The sequence below is a fragment of the Protopterus annectens genome, chromosome 12.part0 (genome assembly GCF_019279795.1).
Source record: "Protopterus annectens isolate FY-2018-M chromosome 12.part0, PAN1.0, whole genome shotgun sequence".
NCBI classification, from domain to species: Eukaryota; Metazoa; Chordata; order Ceratodontiformes; family Protopteridae; genus Protopterus; species Protopterus annectens.
This window is the reverse complement of record NC_056746.1, coordinates 413,862,786-413,890,740: the sequence shown is the minus strand read 5'-3', so window position 1 is coordinate 413,890,740 and position 27,955 is coordinate 413,862,786. Positions and strand designations below refer to the sequence as shown.

Genomic DNA, 27,955 nt, shown 5'->3' with positions numbered 1-27,955 from the left:
TTAACAAGAAAGTGCTCCTCGATTATTGCTGAAAAGAGACAATTATGCATCCTGAGTTTACCTTATCACTGATGAACAAATTAAAAATAAATGCTTAGGTGACCTCAAGTTCTTGCTTGAACAGAGGCATCACACTTGCTGATTTGTGCTCATCTAGCGCGCCCCTTAATTTTCATGAACAGACAACTTGATCACACTGCGGCCAGTTTAGGTTCATAGGTTCATAAGAGGTTACTAGACTAGTGGCTCTAGAGCCTTTACAAGCCTACCCATGTTAATCCAAAGTATCACCATTTGTTCTTTTTGGGTAGTTCGCAGAACAAGTTTATGAACAGAGTGGGTCTGTGATCAAAACTGGCTACCCCTGTCCATGAGTGACATAGTCCCACCCCAGGTACGAATTTGTAGTTTTCCATCAAGTTATCTAGGTTGCATCTGAATAGAGTCAGTAAGGAGCTCTGTTTCATGTGAATATGAAGTCTATACAGAGAAGCAGCAGTCTCTGGGAGACATATCCATCTCTCCAGCATATTCTGTTAATGTTACAAGCTAGGTTGAAATCCCTAGAGTGAGTGACTCTTGTCCCATTTGACTTGCAGATGTGCACATTTCCATTAGGGCAGGGTTGGAGATTGCCCTATAGACCAGACACAAGTCACATCTCAGCAGCCTATAAGATACAGAGTAAAGGGACAGGGCTGTCAGCCTGTCCATGTAGGTCATGGTTTGGAGTGTCTGTATTTTTTTAGTGAGAAACCTCTGAGGTCTCTCCAGCTGCTGAAGGTATCTGGTGAGGTACATGCTAAAGGGTGCATTATACTCTGTTAGTGGTGTGATGTGGGTCAAGTACACTGGAGTTATAACATCCCTTGACATGGATGCTATGCGCTTGCTTATGAGGTACGCTATTTAGAAGGCCTTCCTTACCACTGTGGAAACTTGGTGGCCAAAGTTCAGATTGCTATCAGCCTGTGTTCCCAAGTCTAGCACCATGGGTTGGAACTCTGGGGGGGGGGGGGGTGGATGCTGTCAATATTTCTAGCTGGAGAGTTTCTCAATGATGCCAGAGTGGGGAATTGTGTCAAAAGCCTTGGCAAGGTCGTGATAGGCTGTGTGCACTGTCTTACCTTCATCCATGGCTTTAGTGACATTCTTAAAGAAATCTACTGGGTTTAATAAGCATGATCTACCCTTAACAAAGCTAAACGGGGTTGGGTCTGGCATTTGGAGGTTGCCTATGTCTTTGTTGATAAGGTTCATGATAACTCTTTCCATGGCCTTGCAGATAAGGCTGGTTAGAGTTATGAATCTGTAGTTCCCAGGGTCAGTTAATGACCCCACTTTGTGCAGGGGGATTACTGTTGCTGTTCCCTATTCTGCAGGAACATAGCCAGTTCTCAAGCTATGATTAAAAAGAGTACCAAATGGGTCCACTAGGTCTTGTTCTAGATTTAGTAAACAACATGGGATATTATCTGGTTCCACCGAGGCCATATTTTTGGCCTTGGCTACTGCAGAGATTACCTGTTCTCTACAGATACTAGGCAGAGGGCTGGTGTCAGGTATGATTTGGGATATGGTAGGTGGGGATAGGGGGGTGAGGTTTGGGCTGAATTGGTCAGCTAGTCAGTTGGAGATATATTCAGGTGCAGTATGAGTGATCCCATCTACAACCAGTTTGGCACATAGCTGGGCATTCCCTTTCAGACTTCGGTCACAGTTAAAGAATGCTTTATGATTATCATTGGCTGGGGATGTGATTTTAGTTTCATAATTTGCTTTAGAACTTTAGAAGATTTCAGATTTTCTTGTTTAGGCTTAAGAGTGAACTCTTCCTCTGCAGAATGATATCCCTCTTGTTTTTGGGCAACAGTTTCTTCCTCTTGTTATATAATCTGTTTATACTTGAAATTCACCACAGGGGCTCTTTTTTACGGGATTACCTGGTTCTGATCCAGTCAGGTACAACAGAGCTTATGCAGTCACTTAAGTGTTTGTATAGGGCATTTGTATACACTTTTGCATAGTGATCATTGATCACTGATGTCTGCAATTGTGGGTGGTATGAAGCTTTTTATACCATAGCTTAGTATAGTGTAGTTAGCTTGGTGAAGCTTTTTATAATTTTTATTCCTGTGAGGGTGTCGGTTCCAGTAGTTAAACAAAACTGATTTGTGGTCTGACCTAACCAGGGAGGGTATCACATATGGGGAAGTACAGTGACCCCTCCCCATGTTGTTGAGTACTATGTCCAGAACATTAGTGTCCCTAGTGGGGGTGCAGACTATATGTTCCAGAGCATTTGTGTTAACAAAGTCCAAGAACCTCTGCACAAGCGTGTTTTTGTTCATATATGTCACCCAGTCTATGGAAGGATAGCTGAAATCTCCCATGACTTAAGGTGTTGGGCTGTATGGTGAGGGATTCCAGTAAATAGAGAGGTAGGTGGTGTGCTTATCCTGGTTCATGGTGGGGGATCTATAAGTAGCAATACTGTGGTATGGTACTTTCCCAATAGTTAATTGGAGATGGAGTAGTTCGAAAGAGTCATACTCTTTCACCAGTCTTGAAGTATATCATGCTGTTTGAAAAGTCTCAGAGTGTATTTCGTTTTAATGAAGATAGGTACACCTCCATCTTTGGTTCCGTCACACTCACTTTGAGGTCTGAGTGTGTGGTAGGCATTGTAGCCTTGCATGGATGAGGTGCTCTTAGTGGCCTTGAACCATGTCTCAGTAACTACACAGATGTCAGCGTCCTCCAAGGTGAGGAGTGCTTCCAAAGAGTTGCAGTTTTGTATTTAAACCCCTAGCATTAAGCACCATGATTATGAGTTTGTCTCAATTATATATAGAAAATTTGTTGTTTGGACATTGCCTAAAAAAGGCAGTATGGGGGAGGCAAGGGCCTTTGCCAGTATCCAACAGTTTAGGGGGAAAGGTGCAGACCATCTCTAGCAAAGAAATGACATCTGTCTACCATATCCTCCCAGGCTGACAGATATTGGATCCCCCTAGACTGACTTCAGAAGCTAAGCCAATTGTTGAAGTCAATCATTTTTTGTTTATATTGTGGCATCATCCTGGGTGAGGGTAGGATACTGCTTAGGGCTAGTGACATACCTGTCTGGGACACATAATCAGAGAATTCAATCATGTCTCCCTTCATATAGTCCAAAGAAGTACATCTCAAGTAATTCACTCCAATATGGAGTATGACAGAGTCATAACAGTACTTGAGTGACTAAGTGCATGCATGACTTGTGGGATCCTGTCACCTGACAGGCAGCAGACTGTGACCTTCTCCTTGTCCAGTCTGGTGTGGGGGACATCTATGTGTCTCACTATGGAGTCACCTATCACCAAGACATTTGATGTGCTTTGCTTTAGGGGGCTTATTTGTTGAGTCACGTGTGTGTGTGTTGATATATGCAGTGGTTTCTTTCTGTTTAGTGGGGACTGTGGGTACTGTGCGTTTGACAGGTCTCTGTTCATTTGACAGGCTTTTAGTGAGTACCTCCACTTATGTGGGTTTATGTGTCGTGACAGTATTTTGTGTGAGAGGTGAAGTTTGCATGAGAGGTGAAGTGAAGCGTGTGTGCTGACAACCTTTTTGATGTCTATTTTTTTTTTTTACTTGAACTCCAATTCCACAGAGTATTTGCATCTCTCACATAGGGTGTTAGTATGCTTAAGCAGTAAATGGTTGTCAGTATACAAGAAGCAATTGCTACATTGCCTCAAGATGCCCATATCAATCAGGCTGGCAGGAGAATTGATGAGAACTGCTCATCCACTGTGGCAGGATTTTTCTGAATGTGGTATTTGGGAAAGAAGTGGGCTAGTTGGACTTAGGACTTTGGCTTAACTAGTGGGCTAGGTTGACCTGAAGTAGCAAAGGCAGAGGGTGTATAGTAGGTTGTTGATGATAAGTGTGAGAATGCTACTTATAGTGCAACTGAATTGCCCTTTTCTCAGCAGGAAGCTTGGGGGGGGGGGTCTACTGGAAGATCTCTAGGGAAAATAATGTTCCCAGGCATTTGCACCTATACAGGGAACTGCTAAACCCCACTGGTCAGTGCTCAGCAACGGGCAAATTCAAGGCTTATGTAAAGGTGAATTTAAACAGTTATTAACACAACTACCAATGGGAATACTCCAAACTGAGCCTTTCTCCAGCAATCCCCAACTCAGATGGGTCCTGAGCTACACACTTCTGCCACAAAGGTGCAGGAAGGCCCTCTTAATGTAAGATGGCTGGTTTAAGAGCACAGTGATAGCAAACAGTCTAGATTTAGCATGTCTGAATCTAGTCTATGATATGCAAGGCAAAGAGACTCAGTTACTAGATGGGAAGGAGTAGGGGAAAGTCACTTAAAGTTCAAATTGAGAGTGTTTAGTAGAATACTATTAGATGACCTGCAGAGGTACCACCCTATGCACAAGCAGGCAGCTCTTTGAGCAGCTGTGAACATTGGGAGACTATGGAGAGGATTTCCTATACAGATTTCAAACAGGAGAGGGTTTTCTTACATGTAAGCATGGGGAACGTGTTTGTGAGGAGGCTTTTATACCAACAGGTTGAAAGACTTACTTTGGATGGGTTAAATTTAGCTCTCTGCTCCCACCAGAGTGCAAAGAACTTTCCTAATGTAAAACAAACTAGTTTTGAGTTCAGGTGCAGTAACAAATGCTTTACAATAGAGGTCATAATTCCTGCAGTATCCTTGGAAATAAGTCCATTAACCCTGAGAAATATTCACAACACACAAAAAACTTTGCTAAACTTAGAAATATTTTGGCAGACTCAGTAGACGTTTGGCAAACTCAGAACAGCTTTTGCAATATCAGACGAGGTTAGGAAATATCAGAATACTGTTAAAACAACCTAAGAGAAGTACACTAACAAATAGATGGGAGTTTCTTTAAAAAGTGCAGGCTGAAAAACAGTGAAAATTCAACCATCTCAATAAATGCAGCACAGCAGTGTTAAATATCACTGAAAAAGAGCAAGTGTAAAAAAATATATAAGCTTTGTAGGTCCAGATGTGTTTTTGAGGTAATCCAAGTCTTGTAGTCACAGTTGTCCAAGTCAGGCACAAAGTAGCTCTGAATAAATGACCCCCAGTCTCATAAAAATGTAATCCTTTTATATCAGCAGGATCAAAGACTTGTATAAAGTTAAACCCTCAGGCCAATCATAGAAGAACACAATAAGATATTGATGGGTCAATAACAGCACAACTAAATGCAAATTAACCAAATACATAAACATCGACACAAAAAGACCAATATACCAAAACTACGAATGGCCACTTCCGCAATTTTTTTCCCAAGGAAAAAAAACCTCTGGCCAACCAACACCAAAACAAACTCTTAAGCCCTAATCAAGTGGGAGGCTTCACCCCCCCCACACCCCCCCCTAAGCTTCACCCCCCCCACACACCCCACCCCTAATTAAATATACCAACTCCGAGATCGCTCTACAGTTGAGAAAAGGGCAAATTCTCGATAATGGCCAAGCAATTTTTTTCTTCGAGGAAAAAAATCACGGAAATGGCCATTCGTAATTTTGGTATAGTGGTCTTTTTGTGTCGATGTTTATGTATTCGGTTAATTTGCGTTTCAGTGTGGTGATACAGACCTGATATCGACCAATAGTTCCCACCTTGGATGGGTTGAATTTAGCTCTCTGCTCCCACCAAAGTGAAAAAGAACCCTTCTCATGTAAAACAAACTGGTTTTGAGCTCAATTGCAGTAAAGTACAGTTGTGTACAGTTACCATAAATGTAGATGTTCGAGTGTATTCACTGTCGCAGTCATCACCTGTAGGTTATCCCTGCTGTGGTAGCCCTCGGCTGGCCCGAATACCAGAGTCAATGTTTTTGTATGTCGGCTGCTGTTGTCTGTAGTCTGACGTCAGGTCGTCAGTACTATAAAGCAAGGCAGCCGATGTCATTACATCAGTTTTTCTTGCCCTAACCTGTCAGAAGCACAAGGGAAAAGAGAGAAGTGGTCCTGGTGGCTAAGAGCCACCTTGGGAAGCATGTGTCCCCATAGGCGAAGATGTGATATGGGGGATGGAGGGAAACCAAGACTGCAACAGTGAATACACTCGAACATCTACATTTATGGTAAGTGTGCACAACTGTACTATCTTCTTTGTATTTCACTGTTGCAGTTATCACCTGTGGGAGGATTCCCAAAGCTGAGGTAAAGGGTGGAAGGATAGGTACAGTCCTAGGTATGGGTCAGGAGGCCCTGCAGAATTGCAGAGGCAAACCCTGCCCTAGACTTAAAGAGAGATAAGTGGTAATGCTTTGTAAAGGTATGGACAGAGGTCCAGGGGTCCACTTCCAATATGTCCCTGGTAGGTACTCCTCTGAGGAAGGCAGCGGAAGTGGAGGTTGCCCTACTGGAGTGGGCATGGATTGACTTAGGGATGGGTTTCCCATGCAGTCTGTAGCAAAAATGGATACAGTGTGAAATCCATTTGGAAATGGTTTGTTTAGAGATGGGCTTCCCCTCCGCCCCTGAGGCAAAGCTTACAAGAAGCTGGTCAGTTTTTCTGAATGGCTTAGTGCGGTCCAGATAATATCTGAGTTTTCTGTGCACATCTAGTGAGTGTATAATTATTTCTCCCTTGTTTTGAGGGTTGGGAAAGAAGGTGGGAAGGTGTATGGCCTGGTTAAGGGTCACATCAGATACCACCTTGGGCATAAAGGAGGGATTAGTCCTCAGGGAGACTTGTCTGCATGTAAAATTATGAAGGGCTCGACAGCCATGAGAGCTTGAAGTTCTGAGACCATTCTGGATGACGTGATAACTAGTAGAAAGGCAGTCTTCCAGGAGAGGTATTTCAATTATGTTGAAGCGGCAGGTTTGAAAGGAGGTAAGGTTAGTTTCTCTAACACATAATTCAGGTCCCAGGGTGGAGTAGGAGGTCATCTGGGAGGCCTGATATTAGAAGCCCCTCTGATGAATTGCTTAATCAAAGGGTGAGAGAAGAGGGGTGGGTCTGAATCATAATGGGAAGAGATGGCCGAGGCATCGATTTTAATAGAGGAGAAGGAGAGGCCACTATTGAGCAACTCTGCTAAGTAATCCGGGATGAGAGGGATGGAAGGCTGGGAGGTACTGACCCCTTTTGATTGTTTCCAAGAGCAGAATCTTTTCCATTTTCCTGCATAAGATTTTCTTGTGCTGGGCCTTCTATTCTCTGATGATGTCCAGGACCTGTTAACTTAACAGTGACTTCTTGTTAGTTTTTAGTGTATGAGCCATGCTGAAAGTTTGAGAGTCTGTAGATCTGAGTACAGTACCTTCCCCCTCTCCTGGGTTAAGAGTTTCATAAGTTCATAGGTAGATAGGTACTAGGCTATTGGCCCTAGGGCCTATATAAGCCTAGCCAAAAAGCTACCCTGGCTTTCGCCACCCAAGAAAATAATTTTCCTGTGCCCCTGTTAAGCAGAGCCACAGAAGTGATTCCCAGGGGTGACTTTCCTATCTCCCATCCAATCATCAAGATTTTTCTTGAAGAGTGCTAATGAGGAGCTCTGTTTGACATACATATTTATTTATTTTTATTTTATTTATCATTTGTTGACAGGGAAAGTCCGACTAGGTTCCACAGAGCCTGTTTTCAGCGGAGGCCCGGGGAGAAATGCTAGGTAGCACATAGGTAGTCTGTTCCAGAGTATGGGAAGTCTCTGGGACAGGAATCTATCCCTCCAGCATATTCTGTTTATTATGGTGACAAGTTTTAGGTCCCTAGAGCGTGTAGCTCGGAGGGATTGGGATTTCATTAAGTGGAGCATACAGAACAAAGTCCCAAACCAAGTAAACGAAAAGAATGAAGCACACCAGGATTCACTAGATAGTGCTTTATTGAGCACTTTCGTCTTTTATAATAAAAAACTTCATCAGAATAACAGACAAACACAAAAATAAACCTCTAACCCAACTTAAATAACACACCAATTCCCTAATACTAAATACAAATTAACTTAAAGGTATATGCCTGTAAAAGAACATAATCCCTGAAGAGATATAGCACAAAATCAGGTGTTAACAAGCATCATAGACAAATAAAATATTATAATGTCACTAATATAAATAAACAATACAATGACAAATTAACAAATATATAGAAATAAATTCATACAAAAACAGCGACATGTAGATAAACCCTATATATATATATATATATATATATATATATATATATATATCTCCATGCATAAAATTAGCTGTCTAAAAACATTTTTTATCTATAAATACATGAATATTTACATGTATCCTTCTGCCCTAAGCCTAAGAATAGAGCTTACAGAAATAGTGCTATTAAGTCCTGGTTGTTCAGTGGCATTAGTTCTCATCTGCCACCTTAATTCTTGCAATTCTAAAAAATAATTCAATGACATGTGATTTTTGTGCTATATCTATTCAGGGATTACGTTCTTTTACAGGCATATATCTTTAAGTTAATTGGTAATTAGTATTAGGGAATTGGTGTATTATTTAAGTTGGATCAGAGGTTGATTTTTGTGTTTGTCTGTTATTCTGATGAAGTTTTTTATTATAAAAGACGAAAGCACTCAATAAAGCACTATCTAGTGAATCCTGGTGTGTTTCATCCTTTTTGTTTAAGTGGAGCATGTCCAACAGCTCTGGGTTTGACATAGCTTTGTATTTTAGGCAGAGATCGCCTCTGAGTAGGCGATATGCAACGGAGTAAAGCTGGAGTTTTTTGAGACGGTCTGCGCAGGGCATCTGTTTGAGGCCAGTAATCCTCTTTGTGAGGTATTTCTGCAGCCTTTCCAGTTGTTGTAGATGTCTTGTGAGGTAAATACCAAAAGGGGTGTTGTACTCTATAATAGGTCTAATGAGTGATGAGTAGAGGGGAACAATGACCTCTTTTTTTCGGCATGAGAAACCTTTTGTGATGAGGTGTGCCACGTAGAAGGATTTCCTGACCACTATGGCGATGTGATTATCAAAGGAGAGACTACTGTCCACCTGTGTCCCAAGGTCTCTTATCAGACTTTCAGTGTTAAGTAGACTACCACCTATGTGGTAGTTCATGGGTACAGAGTTTTTACCAAAGGGGATGACAATGCACTTTTTGGCATTGAGCTTGAGGCCATGGCTTTGACACCAGGTATCTGTCTCAGTGAGGCCCTTTTGTAGGATGTCCACATCATTAGGAGTTTTGATTATGGCTTCTAGTTTGCAGTCATCTGCGAACTTTGTTAGCCAAAGTCCTTCTGTGTTATCCTGTACTTCAGAGAAGTAGATACCAAACAGGAGAGGACCCAGGATTGAACCCTGTGATACTCCACTTGTCACTGGTCTGAAGTCGGATTTGGAGTCTGCTAATTTCACAGTGTGGGTTCTGTCAGTAAGCCAGTTGGCAACCTATCTTGTGACATAGGGATTTATACCTAGTTTAGTGAGTTTATCTATAATTCCAGAGTGGGGGATGGTGTCGAAAGCCTTGGCGAGATTTAGATAGGCTGTGTGAACCACCTTACCCTCATCTATGGCTTTGGTGACTGCTTCAAAGAAGTCTATCAGGTTTAGGAGACATGATCTGCCTTTTACAAACCCAAACTGTGTGGGGTCCAGAGTTTGGAGATTACCAATGCCTTTGTTTAGGAGTTCCATGATGATACATTCCATGGCCTTGCAGACCAGACTCGCCAGGCTAATGGGGCAGTAGTTCCCGGGGCCTGTCCTGGCTCCCCCTTTGTGGAGTGGGATAACAGTCGCAGTGTGCCATTCAATGGGCACAAAACCTGAGGTGAGGCTATGATTGAACACGGTACTTAGGTGGGGTGCCAGTTCATTCTGTAGTTCATGTAGACTGCAGCCTGGGATGTTGTCAGGTCCCATGGATGCTGTGTTCTTGGCTTTGGAGAGTGAGGTTTTTACCTGTGCAGCCGTGATTACAGGAACTTTGCATTCTTCCGGTTTAGAAATGGGCCCTTTAGGGGGTGAGAGGAGGGTAAAGTTAGCACTGAAACTATCTGCCAGGATGTTGGCAATATCAGTTGGTTCTGTATATTTATTGCCATTGTACTGTAACTCAGAGCGGATTTGAGTGTTGCCATTGAGATTTTTGACATAGCTATAGAATGCTTTGTGGTTGTCTGTAGAATCAGTGGTGATTTTGTTTTCATAACTAGCTTTGGAGGATTTTATGAGGGATCTCAGCTTCTTACTGAGGCTGACCAGGGAGTTCCTCCAATCATGGTATTTTACTCTTTTTTGCAACAATTTCTTTCTTCTGTTGTAGAGTTTGTTTATGGCTGAAGACCATCAGATTGGCTTCCTTTTTTTGGAGGATAGCATCTTGGTTCTGTTAGGGATAGCATAATCCATGCACTCGTGTAAGTGCTTATAAAGTGTATTTGTGCAGGATTCAGCAGTCGTACCTCTATTGTCCATCTGCATGGGTGTTGTGAAGTTTGCTACTTCTGTCTTAAGATGCATGAAGTTGGCTTTGGAGACATTTTTTATGGTGGTTTCCCTAATGGGGGGTGGGGGCGGGATATGGATGTCTAGGGTGATTAGCTTGTGGTCGGATCTGACCAACAAGGAATTGACCTCTGGTGTGGAACACCGGTCACTCATGTTGGTAATGACCAGGTCTAGGATATTGCTGCCCCTGGTGAGGGTGTGGATAAGTTGATCGAAGGCGTTGGAATTTATGAATTCCAGAAAACGTTTAGTAAAAGAGTTGGTACATGAGTAAGTTTTCCCAGTTAATGGTGGGGTAGTTGAAATCACCCATTATTAGCGTGTTGGGTTGTATCCTAATATTTTCCAGTGTATCAAGAAAAGAGGAGTGGGAATCCTGGGGCATGGTGGGGGTCTGTAGCAAGCTATTGAGTAGCATTACCCTCAGATTTTGCTTGCTTGTACCTGTTATGGTGGTGAATTTGTCATTTGAACCTTGCTTAAAAAAAGGCACTATAGGGGTGGCAAGAGCTTTTGCCAGTATCCAGAATCCCAAGGGCGACAGATGCAGACCATCTCTGGCAAAGCATCGTGGTCTGTCGATCATGTCATCCCAGGCAGACAGATACTGGAGTCCCTTAAAATGACACCAGAAGCTTAGTTAATTGTTGAAGTCAATCATTTTGCCCTTGTACTGTGGTATCATTCTGGGTCATGGCAGGATGATACTCAGGGCTAGGGTCATACCTGCCTGGGCTACAAGATCGGAGAGCTCCTCCATGTCTCTTTTCATGTAGTCCAGGGAGGTACATCTCAGGTCATTCATGCCAACATGGACAATGACAGAGTCACACGACAGGCAGCTGACAGTAACTTTCTCCTTGTTTAGCCTGGTGAGTGGAACATCAGTGTGCCTGACTATAGAGTTACCTATAACTAGAGTGTTGGGTACGTTATGCCTTATGGGCTGTAGTTGACTTGCACACTGAGTTTGTGGGCTATGTTTCATTTGGGTTGTGTTGGGGGGGTGGAGGTTGCTTGCATTTCTGCTTTGGAGGTCTCGGTTGCTTGGGCAGATTTTTATTGAGAGCCTCCATGAATGTAGGCGTGTGTTTTGTGCTTCTATGCGTGTGTTTTGGTGGTGTAGGTTTTGAGGGACTATGTGATGAGTGTGGTGAGGTGCAAGTGTTTACTTCTCCTCTTGACTGTCTAGTCCAGTCTTCGGTGAAGAGAGCTTTGCTTCCAGTTTGGCTATGTAAGTGCATCTCTCACAGTTTGTAGTGTTGGGTGGTGTTGGGTGGTTGGAGGAGAGGGTTGTCTGTGTACATGAGGCAACTGCTGCATTGCCCCAAAATGCCCAGATTCATCTGGTAGACAGGAAAAAACATAGGGAGCTGGCCTTTAGACATGCCTGGATAGGTGCTTATTTATCAAGTACTAAAAACTGTTTTCCTCTAGACAAGTGAGGAAAGTTGAGTGCTGTAGTAATTTGTAGCTTATTTAGTGCTTACAACGACTTCTGAATAAGTGTTGAGCTCAAAGAAACAGATTTGAGTGCTAAAACTAAAAAGCTGGCTAGTTGTAAGGGAAAATTTGAAGAGCAGACTTTATGGCACCTGGAATACTTTAACCCTACTTAAGCATGGTGAGGGGGGTGTTCAGGAGCTTACAAACAGTCTTTGATACAACAAATCTGTATCTGAACTGGACTTGTTACAGGAAAGGGGGGAAACAAGCTTAGAATTTTTTTTTCAGTAAAGTGGCAATGAAGAAAGCAGGTTAAGAATCTGAGTGGGTTGGCCTTCACAAATGTTCTCTCTCTATTAGACTGAATGAACTAATGACACTAGATTGGGAGGAGTGCCCCAGATCAAATATACAGTATGGGCGGGCAACTGCAAAGCCACCAAGTAAAAGAACACAACAGCAATAGGGAGGAGGGGTGGAAAACTAAAATTGTTACAGCTACTAGCTCTAGCCACTAAATGAAAGTTTTAAACAGATCAAGGAGCAAGTAGAATCTAGAGAATGCTTTTAATTGCAAACAGACTAGACTAGAACACAGAAACCTCAAAAAAATCAAAAATGCACAGAAAAGCAGGGATAGAGCACTCACACAGAAAATACAACTCTCAGTATGAAAAAGCAGTTTACAGTTAAGTAATTCAGTAAACATGCAATTAGAGTAATGAAACAGTATCTAGCAAAGAAAAATACAGTTAAAACAGTACATAAATGCAGTGAAACAGTAAAAAAGCTTTATAACAGTGCAAAATGTAGTAGATTAACTGTATAGCACAATTATAAGCATTACAGAAGTGCAATTCAATGAAATAAGTGTAAGAAATAACTTACCCTGCTCTTGGAACCTTAAGGATTTTCTGCTTAGTTTCAGTAATGAATCACCATCCACAGCCTGATAAATACAAGCTCTAACCTTAGGGGAAGCAGCTCTGGAGGCTGTAAGGTCAGACTGTGTAGTAAGGGGTACCTTTGCTGCCTGGACCAATCTGGAGCAATGAGGAAGGCCTTTGGTCTCGCCTCTCTTATTTTGATCAGAACCTTGGGAATAAGGGGCAGAGGAGGGTATGCGTACACAAAGAAGGAGCTCCAGCGGAAGGTCAAGGCATCCACCTTCCATGCTAAGAGGTGAAACTCCCTGGTACAAAACTTGTGCAGCTGGTGGCTGAGGTGCGAGGCAAAGATGTCAACCTCTGGGGTCCCCCACTCCTGGGTGATTTGCAGAAAGATTTCTCAGTGGAACTGCCATTCGTGGGGGTCCAGTATGTTTTTGCTTAAGTGGTCTGCCAGTGTGTTGCTGATCCCTGGTAAGTATTGGGCAATTAGGTGCAGCCCCATGGAGGTGGCTGTAAGCCACAGACTCATGGCTAACCTGCACAGGGGGTAAGACTGGGTGCCTCCCTGCTTGTTGATGTACCACATTACTGTGGTGTTGTCTCTTTTTATAAGGAGGACCCCTGGTCTTAGATAGGGTTGGAAAAAAGTCAGAGCATTTTGCACTGCCATCATTTCTTTCTGGTTGATGTGCAAGTGAAGTTGCTGGACATTGCAAAGGCCTTGGATACACCTGCCTGCTAGGTGAGCGCCCCAAGCTATGTCTGAGACATCGGTGGTGATGGTCTGGCTGGGAGGGCGGAGGATGAAGGGAAGATCCTTGTTCAAGGCACAGGCCTCTGCCCAGCAGAGAAATTCATCCCTTATGCAAGGGATCAGTGGTCTCTAGGGACTGAGAGTGGTGACACCAAAGGTCATTTAAGTACCACTGAACCTTTCTCATGTGAAGCCTGGCGAGAGGGATGAGAAAGATGCAAGATGCCATGTATCCCAAGGCTTTCAGGAACTTCCTCGCAGTGAGGTGACTTCTGGAAGTCAGCTGGGTGAAGTTGAGTGGCAGGAAGCTCTGCTTTTCTGGGGGTAGGCAGGCCATTAGGGTTGCTGTGTCTAGCACAGCTCCCAGGAAAACAATTTTCCTGGTGGGGTTTTGCTTTGATTTTTTTCTCGTTGATGGTGAACCCTAGGGAAGTTAGGAGTTTTTTTACAAAGGGAAGATCCTGGAGCAACTTTTCTTTGCTGTTCGCCTGAATGAGGCAGTCGTCCAGGTAAGGGTAAATCTGTATATTTCTCTGTCTGCAGAATACTATAGCAGGGGCTAAGCATTTGGTGAATACTCTGGGAGCAGTAGATAAGACAAAGGGCAGTGCAGAGAACTGAAAGTGCTGATTGCCTGCTCTGAAGCCCAGGAATTTTATGCACAATTCCCTGATGGGGATGTGGAGGTAGGCATCTTTTAGGTCTAGTGTCACCAGCCAGGCATTTTATGTCAGCATAGGCAGGAGCTGCTGCAAGATTAGCATTTTGAATCTGGGGACCACCAAGGAGGTGTTCAGTTTGAATAGATCCAGGATGGGGCACCAAGTGCCCTCTTTTCTGGGAACAAGGAATAGCCTGGAGTAAAAACCTTTACCGTTTGTTCCAAAGGAACAGGTTCTACTGCTCCCTGAAATATTAGTGTTTTTACCTGTTTTAATGCCTCTGCCCACTGGTTTGGGGGGAGGTCTGGGTACCCTCTTGGAATTGGGAATTCGCCGAAGGAGATTCTGTATCCCTGAGAAATTATTTTTAATACCCATTGGTCCTTGGTTATAGAGACCCAATTATCCTTGAAGAGGGTGAGCTTTCCTCCTAGTTTTAGATGAGTGAAAGGAGGGCAGAATTGGGAGGCAGAGTCACTGTGAGTGCTTACCATAGAAGCTTGGCTTAGAACTCCATGCCTTAGAGGCAGAAGTGGTCCATTGTTTGCTACTTTGCTGGCCCTGGGATAGGGGCCTGTATGTCCTGTCTCTGCAGGGCTTGCTTTGGCCCTGTCTGCTGGGTGCAAGGAAGGCCCAGTGCTTACAGAGGAAGTTCCTGCTGAATCCGGGTGGTTGAACTTGAAAGAAATCTTTTACTGTTTGAATAGATTTTGCTTTGTTTTCCATCTTTTTAAGCACATCTTCTGCTTTTTCCCCAAACAGGCATTCCTTATCTAGGGGTGAATCAATAAGTTTAGACTTGACATCAGGGAGAGGTTGTTCCTTCAGCCAAGCATGTCTTCTAATAACAGATCTTGTCACTGCTGCCCTGCTAGAGGCTTCTAGGGTGTTATATCCACACTGTAATGAGTGCTTGGCCACTTGACAAGCAGAGTGTGGTAATTCTGCCAGCTCTTTTGAGTTGGCACCATCAGGAGAGGTAGCAGTCTTCTGTTTTAATTGTTCCAAAGTGTGTTGTTGATATTTTAACATATGGAACTGAGAGCTGAGTGCTCTGATAGCTAAGGTTGCAGACGTGTATACTTTCATACCCCATCTGTCCAGAGCTCTGGAGTCTTTGTCAGAAGGAAGAGAATTCTTGGCATAACTAGTCTCAGCTCCTTTGGATCCCTGTGTAATGACCTCAGGGTCTGCAGCAGGGTTCGTGTACAGGTATTTGTGAGAATATGGTACTCTGTAGTACCTGTCAGGTTTAGCTGGAGCAGGAGGCAGGGCATCAGGGGCTACACTGGATTCAAGGAAAACATTATCCACCCCTTCTAGAATAGGTAGGATGGCCAGGGGTCTGTGCTGCAGCAGGTCCAGAAACTCTCTAAGTCATTTCTTTGACTGTGGGTAGTCCTGAGATTCCCACTGAAAATGTTCCCTGAGGGAATGGAGGGTTTCCCCGAAGGAGAGGTCCTTTGGAGGGGAGGCAAAAGGGATGGATTCCTCTGCATCTGAATCCTTATAAACAGTTAAGGGTTGTTGTTCCTCTTCAAAGGTAGAATAATCAGATTCCTCAGACTCTTGGTCTGTCATAATTTCTGGAGAAGGATGCCTTTTCCTTTTTGGAGTGGGGTCTTGAGTACCTTGGATAAGGGAGATGAGATCCTCCGCCATTTTAAGCATTTGAGCTAGGGGTGGGAGAGCAGTAGTAAGATGGTGGCTAGAAGCAAATTTCCTAAAAGTGGCCTGGTTTTGAGGCCTAAGAGAATCTGTCTGTCTTTGAGAAACGGTAGTCAAAAAGGAAGACTTTTTTTTGTCTAGAATCGGTAGTGCGAACGGCCTCCTCGGAAGCTAGTGCCTGTGTCACAGCTCTGGACCCAACAGAGGTAGAGACAACCAAAGGCTTGGAAGGCAAGTGGATTTCTGTGGCATACTAGACTGCAAAAGGGTCTTGGCAGAGGCCTGCGTAGAAAGCGAGTCGGGCATCAGGGGCTCTGAAAGTTGTTGTTGTGTCTTTCGGCTTTTCCCGGTTAGGGGTTGCCACAGCGGAACTCTGGTCCGCTAATGACTGGAAATAGATTTTTACGTGCTGAGTTGCCAGCTCTGACGCACAACCTTCAATGAAGGTACGCCCATTCATGCATGTCTCCACACAGAAGACGCTCTAGCTGAGAATCGAACAGGGCAGCGTCTTACTGTGAGGCAACAATGCTACCGCAGCACCACCATCGCAGTCCCACACTGAATTCTACAGAACTGACTACTTGCTTAGTGGTAGCATTGTCGAAAGGCTTAGCCTTGTGTGGCCTGTCTCTATCTTTATTTTTTTGGAATATCGGCGGAATATTGGCTGACAGACACCATATCGGAATTCGAAGATGGAATACGAAAATAATTGTCTAAAAAAAAGCTCTACGATGAATGGTTCTTGCATTAAAGAGGGCACAAAACTGGCAATGAAGGACATCATGGTCTGGGCTTAAACAAGTGATGCAGTAAGAATGAAAGTCTCGGTGTGGGATCTGCTTTTCACAGGTGAGACAATTGTTAACTTTTTTGGACATTGGTTAGAGCAAGAAAAAAGGGTCCCAATGGGGTACTTAGCTTTAGATGTTTTCTGCTGAAATTCGACTTCTGGTAGCGACCGACCAGCACTCGTGCGAACTGCTACGGGCTCCACGGCAAGAAAGACTGATGTAATGATGTCAGCTGCCTTGCTTTATAGTACTGACGACCTGATGTCAGACTACAGACGACAGCAGATGGTGCACAAAAATAATGACTCTGGTATTCGGGCCGGCCGAGGGCTACCACAGCAGGGATAACCCCAGGTGATGACGGCAACAGTGAAACACGAAGAACATCAAATGCTTTTCAGAAGTACTGCAATATCAGGAATCCTTGAAAATATGTTCAGTAACCCTGAGAAATGTTCAGAACACACAAAAACTTTGCAAATTTAGAAATATTTTGGCAGTGTCAGAAGAAATTTGGCAAACTCAGAACATCATTTGCAGTATCAGAGGCGGTTAGGATATATCAGAATACTGCTAAAACAACCCAAGAGCAGTATAGTAACAAACAGATGGAGTTTCTTTAACAAGTGCAGGCTGAAAAACAGTGGTAAATTCGACTAAATCAATGAATGCAGCACAGACGTGTTAAATATCACTGAAACACAGCAAGTGCAAAAAAATACTTATATCAGCTTTGTAGGTCTAGATGGTTTTAGAAGCAATCCAAGTCATGTAGTCACAGGTGTACAAGCCAGGCACAAGGAAGCTCTGAATAAATGAGCAAATTTTGCTTGTACTTGTATTGTGATCTGTCCATCAGACCACTTATCACCATTCCCGTTAGTTTTGCTTTTCTAGTCTCTTTCATTCTCTTGTAAAGACTGCTGCAGCATATTCACTGGGGACTTCTGCATCACTATTCGCCTCATCACTCATCTTGAGCCCAATTCAAAAAGACTTTCTCACGGTGTAATTGACCACTTACACAGGGAGCAGGTCTTTTGGAATCTGGCTCCCAGTGTACACCTATTTACACGTATGCCTAACACTGAAGTAATCCACTTAGACTGACAGCAAGCCTTTTGGAAACTGGCTCCTTGTTTTTGACTAATAATAGGACAGTATATGACTGACAGTGTCTTCTCATTCTTCCACTAGAAAATCTCAACACATTTTCGATGTATCATTTTATCACTCCAAAATTGCCACAGTATCCCCTAATACTTCAATTGCCTTCTTTACTGTGTATTTGTAAGCCACCTTATCCTGCCTCTTTATTTGTTGTTCTTCCATAAGCAGAACTTTTTACCTTTATGGCTTCCTTTACTTATGCTTACCCTCTCTCTCATTCTTTATTCAAGGTGGAAATCTCCCATTCTCTTACTGGAATAGAAAATACTTGTTTAGCTTTACTTGTTTTCACTTGCTTTTTGTCAGCTCATATACTGATTATATTACAAGGATGCCCTTCTTGCTATGTACATCAGAGAGTCTTTTCACTCCCACAGACTACTATTTATCATTTCTTATTTCTCAAAACGGTTTTCTTTCTCTACTAATCCTTACTGCATGATTCTCCTCACCAGCCGCACATTTATTGGTATCTGTTGGAGGAATAAGTTTTTTTTTCTTCAATGGAAACATGGCTTCAGGTTTTCTGATAAAGTAATACATCTTAAAACAGTAAATCATAAAGTAGAATGCATATTATACTATACCTGTGTTTTTGGACTTGCACCAAACTTTGCATTCTCATGTACGATTCTTATCAGAGTAAGGAACGTGGAATCTTTGTAATCAAACCTATTGCCTAATACCATGGAGCAGAGAATATTTGAGGCTGCACTGTTCAATATGAAAGTTGCATCAAATGGCTGCCCTGTTTAAATCATAAATGTATTGTAAGTTAGTTTTCATTTACTGCTGTACACTTCTTGCAATACAGAAGCTTTTTAACAAATGCCACAACCAGTGCATACAGTTCCTTATACAGTAACAATCTATATGCTTTGTTCTTTATGCATATATATATTTTTTTCATTTTGTGTACGGTCAGTCTTAACTATAATATGTGGCAGGGCAGCAGAGCTTTTATCTTACAGTTATTTCATAAACAAAGTCACACAGATTCTAGATCAGTTTTTTAAAAGTATGGATAGAATTTGCAATGCCACTCAGCCCATAGCTCTCAACTTCTTTGCTCAAGTTCAAGGGCAAAACCAAAAATAATGGTGAGGTGGTGCAAAGGCTAGAAATAAAGGGTAATTTTAAAAATTACCCTAATTCAGCTTTAAAATGTTCCGTAGAACAACATATTTTGCATCAGGCTGCATTTTCCTGACAACAAGAAGTATGAAACTAGGTCTGGGAGTTATTGACTGACTAGTAATCCTCAGTGATTTACCAGAAAATTAAAAAAATTCAAGGGACAGGTTAAAAATATAAGGCAAAATCAGGAGCAGTTGAAAGGTATGATTGAGAATGCTTGTGGCATTGTGATGATGTTCAGATTCATATTTACATAACACACTACGATGAATCCTACAAAATTGTTGGGAGTTTGCAAGACAGATATCCAACTCTGAAAAAAGTAAAACACTTTAGTAATCAAGAGTTACAGCATTTCTGCTAGGATGGGGTAAGTCAATGATATGAATACAGCATGTAGGTCCATAAAAAAAGTTAAACTGAAGTTATGCAAATAAAGCAGAAGCCATGGTAACTGATACAATAAGTTTGAACACATCTTAACACCTCTTAAATGGTTTTTCCTTCGGTGATTTGCATGTACTGACAAGTTACATGTTTCGAAAACTCTCATTAATTAAATGACAACAGTAAACAGAATAATCAGTGATAAAATAACATCTCTTAAATTTTGTGCAGCGAGTAAGAACCAGGGTAACTAAAGAGGCAACAGCAACCACATCAAATAATAAATATATATTTATATATACACACACACGTTTTATATATATATATATATATATATATATATATATATATATATATATATATATATATATATATCACACACACACACACACACATATACATATATATATATATATATATATATAAAAACATGAAGCTAAGCTATGAATACAGTGGATATAAAACGTGTACACACCCCTGTTAAAATGTCTGGTTTATGTGATATAAAAAAATGAGACCAGAATAAATCATTTGAAAACTTTTCCCACCTTTAATGTGACCTATAACCTGTACAATTCAATTGAAAAACAAACAAATCTGTTAGGGGAAAAAATATAAAAAATAAAAAACGTACAATACGCTGGTTGCATAAGTGTGCACACCCTTAAACTAATACTTTGTTGTGTGTGGACACCCTTAAACTAATACTTTGTTGAAACACTTTTTGATTTAATTACAGCGTTCAGTCTTCTTGGGTAGGAGTCTATCAGCATGGCACATCTTGACTTGGCAATATTTGCCCACTCTTCCTTGCAATAGTGCTCTAAATCCTTCAGATTGCGAGGGCATCTCTTGTGCACAGCCCTCTTCAGGTCACCACTGCTTTTATATTGGATTTAGGTCTGGGATCTGGCTGGGCCATTCCAAAACTTAAATTTTCTTCTGGTGAAGCCATTCTTTTGTTGATTTGGATGTATGGTTGGCGGTCATTGTCGTGTTGAAAGGTGAAATTCCTCTTCATCTTTCTAGCAGATGCCTGAAGGTTTTTGGCCAAAAGTGACTGGTATTTGGAACTGTTCATAATTCCCTCTACCTTGACTAAAGCCCCAGTTCCAGCTGAAGAAAAGCAAACCCAAAGCATGACACTGCCACAACCATGCTTCACCGTGGGGATGGTGTTCTTTTGGTGATGCAAAGTGTTGTTTTTGCACCAAACGTATCTTTTGGAATTGTGGCCAGAAAGTTCAACCTTGGTCCCATCAGACCATAACATATTTCCCACATTCTTTTGGGAGGCTTGATGTACTGTTTTAAAATTTTTGCCAGGCCTGGATGTTTTTCTGTGTAAGACAAGGCTTTTTGTCTTACAGCTCTACCTTATAGTCCAGACAAATGAAGAATACAGGAGATTGTCACATGTAGTACACAACCAGTACTTGCCAAAAATTCCTGCAGCTCCTTCACTGTTGCTGTAGGTCTCTTGGCAGCCTCTCTGACCAGTTTTTGTCTTGTCTTTTCATCAATTTTGGAGGGATGTCCAGTTCTTTGCAACTTCACTACTGTTCCATATTTTCTCCACTTTTTGATGACTGTTTTCACTGTGTTCCATGATATATCCAATGCTGTGGAAATTTTTTTGTTCCCTCCTCCTGACTGATACCTTTCAACAATGATATCCCTTTGATGCTTTGTAAGCTCTCTGTGAACCATGGCTTTTGCTGTAGCAGGCAACTGAGTAAATGTCAGAAAAATCCTACTAGGACAGCTGAACTTTATTTGGGATTAATCAGAGTCTCTTTAACTGATGTCAGGTGTGTACCAAGAAGACTGAATGCTGTAATTAAATTAAAAGGTGCTTCAACAAAGTTAGTTTAAGGGTGTGCGCACACTTATGCAACCAGCATACTGAACGTTTTTTTATTTTTATATTTTTTCTTCTAACAGATTTGTTTGCTTTTCAATTGAATTGTACGGGTTATAGGTCACATTAAAGGTGGGAACAGTTTTGAAATGATTTATTGTGGTCTCATTTTTTTATATCACAAAAACCTGGCATTTTAACAGGGGTGTGTACACTTTTTATATCCACTGTATATATACAAATTTGTTAAGCTGCATAAACCATTAAAATTAAGGGAACACCCTTATTTATAGCGTTAATATTTTACTAATTTTGCTGTTAAAGATAAAACATGGAAGTCTAACTGGACTATGTTAAAAGTTTCAAGTAGTATTTGTTTAAAAAAAGTCCCGTATTCACTATTCAGTTTTCAGTCACTGCTTAGTGTTTGCTTTTGTTTAAACCCACTGATTTCAAGCAGTTAATTATCAGTCACTCATTCTTCACTTAGCTGCTTATAATCCAGCTGAGAGTTGTTGGGACGGCAAAGCCCAGCCTAGTGCTCAGTGAGTGCAAAGCAGTGATGAAAGGGCAGTCACCCCTTTCAGGATTCATGTGCAAACACATGCACTCATAGCCAGCGCACCTATAGGAAATTCGAAGGACTGTCATTTCACGTATGGCACATTTTTGAGATATTGGAAGAAATACATACAGCACTAAGGAGGACATGTAGACTTAACACACAGAAGACATTTCAACTGACAAATTGGACAGACTACGAAATCAGCAAGAAAAGGAGAGTAGTATTGCTGGAACTGAATTCATCCTCAAGTCTTGGTGAGTATCGTCATATGGTGGTCCCTGTTTTCAAAAAATCTCGCCAATATGATACTGATATATAAACTGTGTTTTACAGAACATATATCATGTAGGGAGGTAGGTTAAAACACAGTTGGGTGCACACATTCTAGAATAAAAAAGTGCCCAATCCTGGTATACGCATTGGTGCCAGGACTGGAAAAAAAAACAGCAGTGCAGAATCCTCAAGACACAGGAATATTCCTACAACAGGGTTATTCCAGACTCAGGGGGATGGTCCCCTGTTGTAGAAGGAAGTAGTAGTCCACAAAATTCACAAAAACTGATGGGCCAAAAAAGAGCCATAAAGACCACAGTGTGGACTACTGGGGATAAGAAAGAAATTATGTAGTGCTGCTATTGTGGAAGAAACCCAGAAATTCCAGACAGAATATATTCAGAAAGACTGAAAGAGAAATCAGAGGAAAGAAAAATACTTGCCCAAGAAAAACTGTCAAAAACTTCAAATGCAAATTTGAGTTCATTAATACAATAGATCTATGAACAACATTACACAGACAAAGAAACGTTGGGCTGCCTTCGAAAAAGAAGTTACAGATGAAGTGTAAAAATATAAGGAACAAAATCCAGAGATTTTTGAAAGGTACAAGCAGTTTACATGGGAAAAAAAAAGGGATCTGATATGGTGCAATACTTATGCAAAGGAGAAAAACCAAACTAAGCAATACAAAAAGCAGTTTTCAAAGATATTTAAAGAGAAATACAGGCAAAGGCAACCAAATATAGAAAATTTAACAATACAAAAAAATAAGAAAACAAAGGGGGACCGTAGAACAGAAGATTAGTAAGGTAGAAGTTAAATAAACAGAAACTGAAGTTACGGATTTTCTGCGAAGTGAAGGATTTGGAGTAGAAAATCCAATAGAGGTAATGTCACAGCATAACGGAGGAGCGGGCAACATCTGAGAAGAAATATGAACATGGGAAAGAAAAAGATATCTAATATGCTGCAGTGTTTATGAAAAGGAGAAAGCTAAAGTAATCAGTACAAAAAAGCAACACCAAATATATTTGAAAAGAAATATAGGCAAAGGAACCTGGATATGGAAAATTTCTCAATCAAAAAAAAAATAAGAAATAAAAGGAAAAATGTAGAAAAGGGGCTTTTAGTAATGCAAAAGTTAAAGAAATAAAAACTGAAGTTATGGATTACCTGCAAAATGAAGTATTTGGTGCAGAAAATTCAATACAGGTAATATCACAGCATGATGGAAAAATGAGTCCCCAAATTAAGGAGAAACTGGTGGAGCAGGTGTTATCTGAAGGCTTCCACATGACGATGCTCTGCATCCTTCTCTAGGAAACTGTTATAAAATTTCAGTTGAAGTTGCACAGCAAGGGAAGGAACAGGAAACTGTGGCAACTCTGATGCAGGCAGTACTGTGGAGTGATGAGCCAATGAGTTCCAATGATGGAGTAGCAGATGATGAAGGATGCATCTGAGGAGGATACGTCACAGGAAGATGTTCTGGAACATTTTGCAGAATGCCTGAAGGAAACTGAATGCATAGAATGTGCTCTCAGTTTAGAAGAAAATAATCTAAGGGAAGAGCTGCTTTATTTAATAGAGACAGAGAGACATATTAAAATCACTGAAAGAATTAGGTTACAAAAAGTAAAGACACAAAATGTTTTAAGTCTGACAGAACAGATGAATACAATAATCTAGACCATTAAGAGAAATTCATATGATATAACAGAAATAAATAGGATATACTAGTGGTTCCCAAACTTTTTCGTTTCTCGGCTCCCTTGTTGAATCCAGGTTTTCCCAAGGCCCCCCCCATCAAATTCTAACAAGTACACTTAGCGAAATAGCTAATCATTTTTTTTTAATTAAAAGGGTTAGTTAGGTAAAAATAAATAACACATATTTAAGATCACAAAAAAATTAATTGTAATTGAACAAATTAATGACACAGGTATTTAAGATCACAAAAAAAAATGTTATTGAACAAATACTGGTATTTAGTTCTTACAAATTCTATTATATTCTTAATCATATCTAGGATCCTGTACTGCATTTATTTTGCCCATTCAAACCTGGGCAAACACTTCACAATATAATCACAATCTAGCACAGTATTTAACTGAATTCCACAGTATGTATTTGAATAACACCTTTGGTATCTTCAGCTACTCACATTACAACTCATTTTGAATAACAGTTTTCATTGTGATCACAGTTTAACTCTACAATAAATTTATAGCGCTCAACTGAAATAAAGACAAATCCATAAATATGCAGGGACAATCAAGGACATTTTTAAACGGTAGTACTATTAACATCAGATAATGACAGAATAAAAATGTATGAATATACGTTTTATGAAATAATGCACTGTAATTTTTTGTCATTATTTACTTGATTATAATTCACCACCTCTTGTCCAAAGGTCACCAGCTTAAGCTCAAGAAAGACAAGAGCTAAAATTAGTCAAAATCTCAGAAAAATTAATGACAGCTGAAAGAAATTCCGGAACTTATCGGTGCATATATGACTATTGATCTGAGAGGAGCTTACGAAGCCTAGCCATACAGCCCCACAGTAGTTTTTAACACTTATGTTTTGCATGCAAATAACCCAAATATGGGCCACAACAAGAATGTGTTACATTTATGTGCCAATAAGCTTGCCACAGTGACCCATTAAACCATTCCAAAAATTAACATCACACTTGCTAAGCCATCCCTTTTGACTCATTACGCAGAAGAGCATATAACTGCCACAAGTCATCAAAACTCCAATTTACACATATACATCAACATTATCAATAACCTTTTGGTAACAGTTTGGGGCAATTCCACTAATAAACCATGCTCACCGCACTAACCCTGCAAAGTAACATTTTTTGCACAGCAAAAGTCAGCCGAATAACAATTGGTTGTTACTACGTACTGCTGAATAAGTGGGCGAACTCGCACATACACTTTCACGGGACTTTCTTCAGCCATGCTACGGTAAAAATATTCTCATTAGAATATATAAATACAAATACAGTAAGCAAACACCCTACAGTTCCACTTTACAAACTCGGCGCATTGTGTTATAACTGAACTTAAAATTCTTGCTGTTGTCGACAAAAGGCAGTACCATTGCAAGCATAGCATAGTGAAGCTTGTTCAGTTCCCTGGTAGTTAAAAATAGCAAAAGTAGTTAAAAGTAGCAGAATAACAATTTACAAGGGAAATGATTATAGCAAAAACAGTTGTGATGTGTTTAAGTGTAACTAGCGCAGGTAATAAAACTCTTTGCATATAACTTAAAACACGCCGGCATTTTTTGGTTAACACTGGTTACGTAAACATATGAGAAGTGGGTGAAACTATCAGCAATATCATCTTCATTATGTTTTCTTTTGAGGGTAAATTCTGTGTCCTCCCATAACAGTGTAGCCGTACATATTTGGTGAGACTGCCAGTCCTCTGAATGAATTATTGTCTTCCAGTTTTGCTACAACACATCAAGAGTGAGGCTTCAGTACTCTATCACTCAATGTTTGGAAGGTGGCTGGGACTCCACGTGGGCTTTGTACTGAAACAGACCAAGTTTACAAAGGCTGTTTTTTCTTTGGCAAATGGGGTAAAGCGGCCACAAAATAAACCACGAACTAATAAGCTTAGTAACTAAGCGTATTAGTTCACGGTTTATTTTGCGGCTAACCTTATTAGTATGTGGTGCCCCTGTGAGGAAGCCGCGGCTCACACTTTGGGAACCCCTGGGATATACTACTGTGCAGCTAAATTAACAACAGATAATGTCTTATCACAAAAACATAGAGCAATAAGGGAAAGGAAGGGAAGAAATAAAATGTCACCATAGAAACACTGAATAGACAAAACTATAACATAATTAAGACGAAGTGTCATGGTTAGAAGAAGATAGAAGAGAGAACAGATCAACAAAAATACTTAGAAAGACAGACGTGGTAAAAGCAATGCATAGTATCAAAACAAACTATGATCTATCATACACTATTGCAAATAATAAACTAAAGCTATCAGCACAGGCAGAAAAAAAATGTGCAGATAAGTATACAGAAATCCAATATACAACAAATGCTGGATGGATATTAAAAAGAAACAACTCATAGTCAAGTAAATCCCGATTTATTGCAAAACACTCTGGCGCCTCGGCTTGTACTAAGCCTTCAAGGAGTCAAGAAGCCCAAAAAAGTATTATAGAGCACTGCAAAAGACAGCAAAATGAATAGAACCACCACCAAAAAGAAAAAAATAGAAACATTTTGGATAAATATTTATGAAGACCTACAAAACATAAAGACACAGAACAGACAGAAAAATTAAAAGCAACACTAAGAAGTTCAAATGTATAGTATATGAAATGGAATAAGGTAACAGACAGGTCCTAATTGGAAATCCCAGGCCTTGCTGCAGTACCTAAAGTCTAGCTAAAAGTATTAACATCTTTATACAAAGATTTAGCCCTGAGTAAGAATTACTTATAGATGCATACCAAACAGACACCAATCAGGTTAACAACAGGAAAAACAATACTCCTCCTTAAGAGTAAACCTGTAAGCCATCCTAAAATCTATAGCCCAATAAACTGCCCTTCGATGATACAGAAATTATATACTGGAATTGATGCAGACACAGTTTATAGTCATTTGGTAAAAAAAAAAAAACAGTCAAGTCAATAGAACAAAACTGTAACAAATGAAAATCATATGGAACAAAGGATTATTTATTGCTAAATAAAGCCATTACAGAGAATTGTAACAAGGGGAATAATGTATGGCATGGACAGATTACAAAAAAAGCATCTGACAGCATCCCACATTCATGGATAAAGGAGTACATACAGATGTATAAGATATACCCTACAGTAGTAATCAATTACATTACAGTGACCATGACACACTGGCAAACCACTGTTTTGTCTTATCAACTCATTAAACTGTTTATCTAACAGATTAGGTCATGGTTACAAATTGGCTCCTAGAAAATAATATTGCTTAAAGACCTGTCATCTATTTTTTGTGGCTGACTTAAAGCTATATAGTTAATTAGATGAGGAATTGAAAGCACAACTAAAAGTGGTTAGTTAAACCTTTCTCAGATGATATAAGAATGCCATTTGGTCCTGTTAAATGTGCAAAAGCAATTTTTAAGGAAGGAAAGTTGCAGTACCAAGAAAATATCAATCTGGAAGAGGAATATGATATAAAGGAAACTGAACAGGAGGGGGTGCATGAATATTTGGGAACTGATGATGGATCAGACATAAAACATGAACAAATGTGAATAAAACTCAATAAGGAATACTTCCTAAGACTAAAGCTATTACTGAAAACAGTCTTGACATCTAGGAATAAAGGCCAAGCTATAAACCAATTGCTTCTTCCTGTTCTAATTTACAGTTATGGGATGACTGACTTACCACAAATATACTGGATCAGTTGGACATGAAACAAGACAAAGCTTCACTCTTGTCAAATGATATCTAAAAAACAGTGAATACCAAGATTTTACATTCTTTATTCCGAAGGAGTATGGACATCATCAAAATTGACTGCATGTATAGATGTGCAGTTGTGGTACTGTAAACAGAACTGTTGACCTCTTTAGAGCCAAACATAGTGACAGTTTTAAAACATGAGGAGAGGAAATCTAAGATTACCTGTCTGCTTAGTTTAGCAGAAGCATTCCAGTATCAAGCAGGAATGGACACCAAACAACAAGTAGCAAAAATCAGACAACAATTGAATGTGCTAAAAACAAAAGAAAGAATATAAACAGAAGGTTCAGATGAGAAGGAAGGAAATAAATGTGGAAAAAGCATAAATATTGGGATGTCCTAAAACAACCTCATGCTG

At 40.5% G+C, this 27,955-nt stretch overlaps 1 protein-coding gene across 3 annotated transcripts in view; it reads right to left on the bottom strand.

The window, feature by feature from the left end:
* LOC122816618 (cytochrome P450 2K6-like) overlaps positions 1–27,955 on the bottom strand; it is a 659,285-nt gene that overhangs the window by 268,524 nt on the left and 362,806 nt on the right. For all 3 annotated transcript variants that reach the window (XM_044089529.1, XM_044089527.1, XM_044089526.1), the window contains one exon: positions 18,457–18,617. In XM_044089529.1, coding sequence (XP_043945464.1) covers positions 18,457–18,617 — 161 coding nt within the window. The remainder of the gene's footprint in view (positions 1–18,456; positions 18,618–27,955) is intronic.